This window comes from Malus domestica, chromosome 10, assembly GCF_042453785.1.
Source record: "Malus domestica chromosome 10, GDT2T_hap1".
Taxonomy (NCBI): Eukaryota; Viridiplantae; Streptophyta; class Magnoliopsida; order Rosales; family Rosaceae; genus Malus; species Malus domestica.
Window position 1 is genome coordinate 29,108,723 of NC_091670.1, and position 2,701 is coordinate 29,111,423.

General features: G+C 37.1%; 1 protein-coding gene across 1 annotated transcript; it reads left to right on the forward strand.

Moving 5' to 3' along the window:
- The first annotated feature begins 326 nt into the window (after positions 1-326).
- Positions 327-2,257, forward strand: LOC114823498 (acid phosphatase 1-like). The gene is made up of 3 exons (XM_029098980.2): positions 327-1,164; positions 1,286-1,495; positions 1,878-2,257. Exons 1-3 carry the CDS (start codon positions 785-787, stop codon positions 2,050-2,052), a joined length of 765 nt encoding a protein of 254 aa, XP_028954813.2. The 5' UTR covers positions 327-784; the 3' UTR covers positions 2,053-2,257.
- The last annotated feature ends 444 nt before the right edge of the window (positions 2,258-2,701 follow it).

The window sequence follows — 2,701 nt, forward strand, 5'->3', positions numbered from 1 at the left end:
ATGATCTGACACTATTCATTAAAATATTAATTTCTTGGAGGACTATATGACTAAAACGAGCCCTCTGGTCCTCCTTTGATTGGAGATGGCCTCAGCATTCGATCAAAATCTCAAAGCGACATTGGGAGAGATTCTACCCTACTATGCATGATTAGTAAGACACTCATATAGAAATATATCAATGAGAACTGAGCCATTGGATGTTTTGTTTTCCTTTTACATGGTCCCAAATTTGTAACTTTACCCTGGAGATTCATGAACTATGAGCCTCCTAACAAAGCCCATATATCAGTTAAATCGATGGCGGAGATTCGTTGATCAAACTAGAACTATGACGGGCATGCGTGAAATACTAATTTAGCCAAATTACTCGAACTACTATTTATTTATTTTTATTATCCAAGTGGTTTTATACTATTATGGGAGCTAGAAATTAAATTTGAGAGTTCACATCCAGCTATAAATGTTTTTAACCAACTGAATTACCTGTTTCTCTGCAAATTAGTAGATCACTGGGAACAAATTACATGAGTTGTAAAGCATAAATTTGCCTTTTTGTCCAGTTGTCTATTACGCGCATTCATAAATCTACAAATCATTTCAAACTTACTTGATTACACCATGTGATCTTGGAGTAAAAGGCCATGACAAATTGACAGCCAATGTCCAACACCCCATCCCATCCCACCCTAAATCATGTGCCCTTAATTCTTCACTTACCCTCCTCCCTGTCTGTTGCCCATCCATTCTTTCTCCATTTCCAACCCCTTGTCATCACACTGAAATGGCAAAACTCGTAGGATTTCTGGTTTTCTTCACAGCCTTCGTGGTTGCAGCAGCAGATTGGAACATTTTGAAAACCCGACAAACCGATAACGTTGAATTGGGAGATGAGTTGAAGAAGTACTGTGAGAGTTGGAGGATCAATGTTGAAGTGAACAACATTAGAGGGTTTGAGGTTGTACCCCAAGAATGTGTTTGGTACGTTAAGAAATACATGACATCGTCTCAGTACAAGGCTGACTCGCAGAAAGCCTTGGAGGAGGTCACTCTCTACTTGAGCAGCTGCTGCAAACTGGAGGGTGATGGCAACGATGCTTGGATTTTTGACGTTGATGATACACTTCTCTCCACCATCCCTTACTTCAAGAAACACGGGTTCGGGTAAGTGATATTTTAACAACTATCGTTCTTGAGATTTGAACTTTGAAAACTCTTTTAACGAAGTGGAGACTGGAAACTGAATGTCACTGACGTGCTTTTGTTTTCGGAAAACTCAAACTAGGGGAGAAAAGCTGAATGGGACTTGTTTGGAGGCATGGATGAGAGAAGGCAAGGCACCAGCTCTTGAGCACACACTGAAGCTCTTCCATGAGATTAAAGATAGAGGGATCAAGATCTTTTTAATCTCTTCAAGAAGGGAAGATTTGAGATCATCAAGTGTGGATAATCTCATTAGGGTTGGATACCATGGATGGACTGGTTTTATATTAAGGTATGGAATATCATCAAGGTTTCAAATCCATATTTTTCTTAGTTATTTTATTCTTATAGCTGGTTTCAATGGTGCAAAAGATCGATTCCAAAAGAGAAAAAAAGGGTGAATCGATAAGCACTTTTGCTCATAAGCGTATATGTCAAAAGTGCATTTATTATAATTAAATAGTTAGATCTGTGTAAAAGTGCTTTTTGAAGAAGTACATAACAAATGCTTAGGTAAAAAAACGTTTTACGACCCAAAAGCGCTTTTACACCAAACATAGTTAGAAGCACTTTTGGTTGTCAAAAAACACTTTTTGGAGCTTTAAGAAGTAGTGCCTGACTTGAAAAGAAAGATTTGATTTCAATTTTCATATACTTAATTATGTGCAATGAAGGGGTCTTGAAGATGAGTTCAAGGAAGTGCAGAAATACAAGTCCGATGCAAGGCGTAGACTGACTGATGAAGGTTACCGCATTTGGGGAATTATTGGAGACCAGTGGAGCAGTTTTGAGGGGCTTCCCATGGCAAAAAGGACATTCAAATTACCCAATTCCATGTACTATATCTAGCATGAAAAATTTCAGTCCACAGATGCAGACCTAAATAAGCACTCCTAAGTCATTTCGGAACACCCATTTTCTCGTTCTAGAAACCTCTTTTATTTTCTGTCTTTTGAATTGCTTTTGATTTATTCAATCCGAAAAGTCAAAAAAAAAAAAAAAATGATGAAAGAGAAAAATGATGTGCGGAATAACAATTTCTTTATTGGCCAAAGCATATGCTTCTCTGTCCTATTCATAAAAGACTAGTAATTTCAATGAAATCTGTCACTCTACACAAGTAGTTCTCCGGTACTTGTGGCTTGAGTGCTCAAGAACAATTGGAAATCTACGTTCGAATCCTCCTCTCTCAATATTATTTGAATGGAAAATAAAGACATATTCTTCCTTTGGGAATCATTGTTAATTTATTCTGTAACTACGTGTGTTGGGTTTCATTATTATTTGCATATGGTCTAATATCCTAGTGAACAGGGTATTAGGTTTTTTTTCATGCGTCTTGGGTTCGAAACTCCTCCTCCCCTAAATTATGGTAATAGTTACTCCCTCCTCAGCCTTAAATTATTGTAATAGTTTCGAACTATTTCTCCTCCTCGTCATAATAATAAATTAAAAAAAAAAAGTGTGCTAAAGCTCTCTTTTTTATTCCCAAAACAAA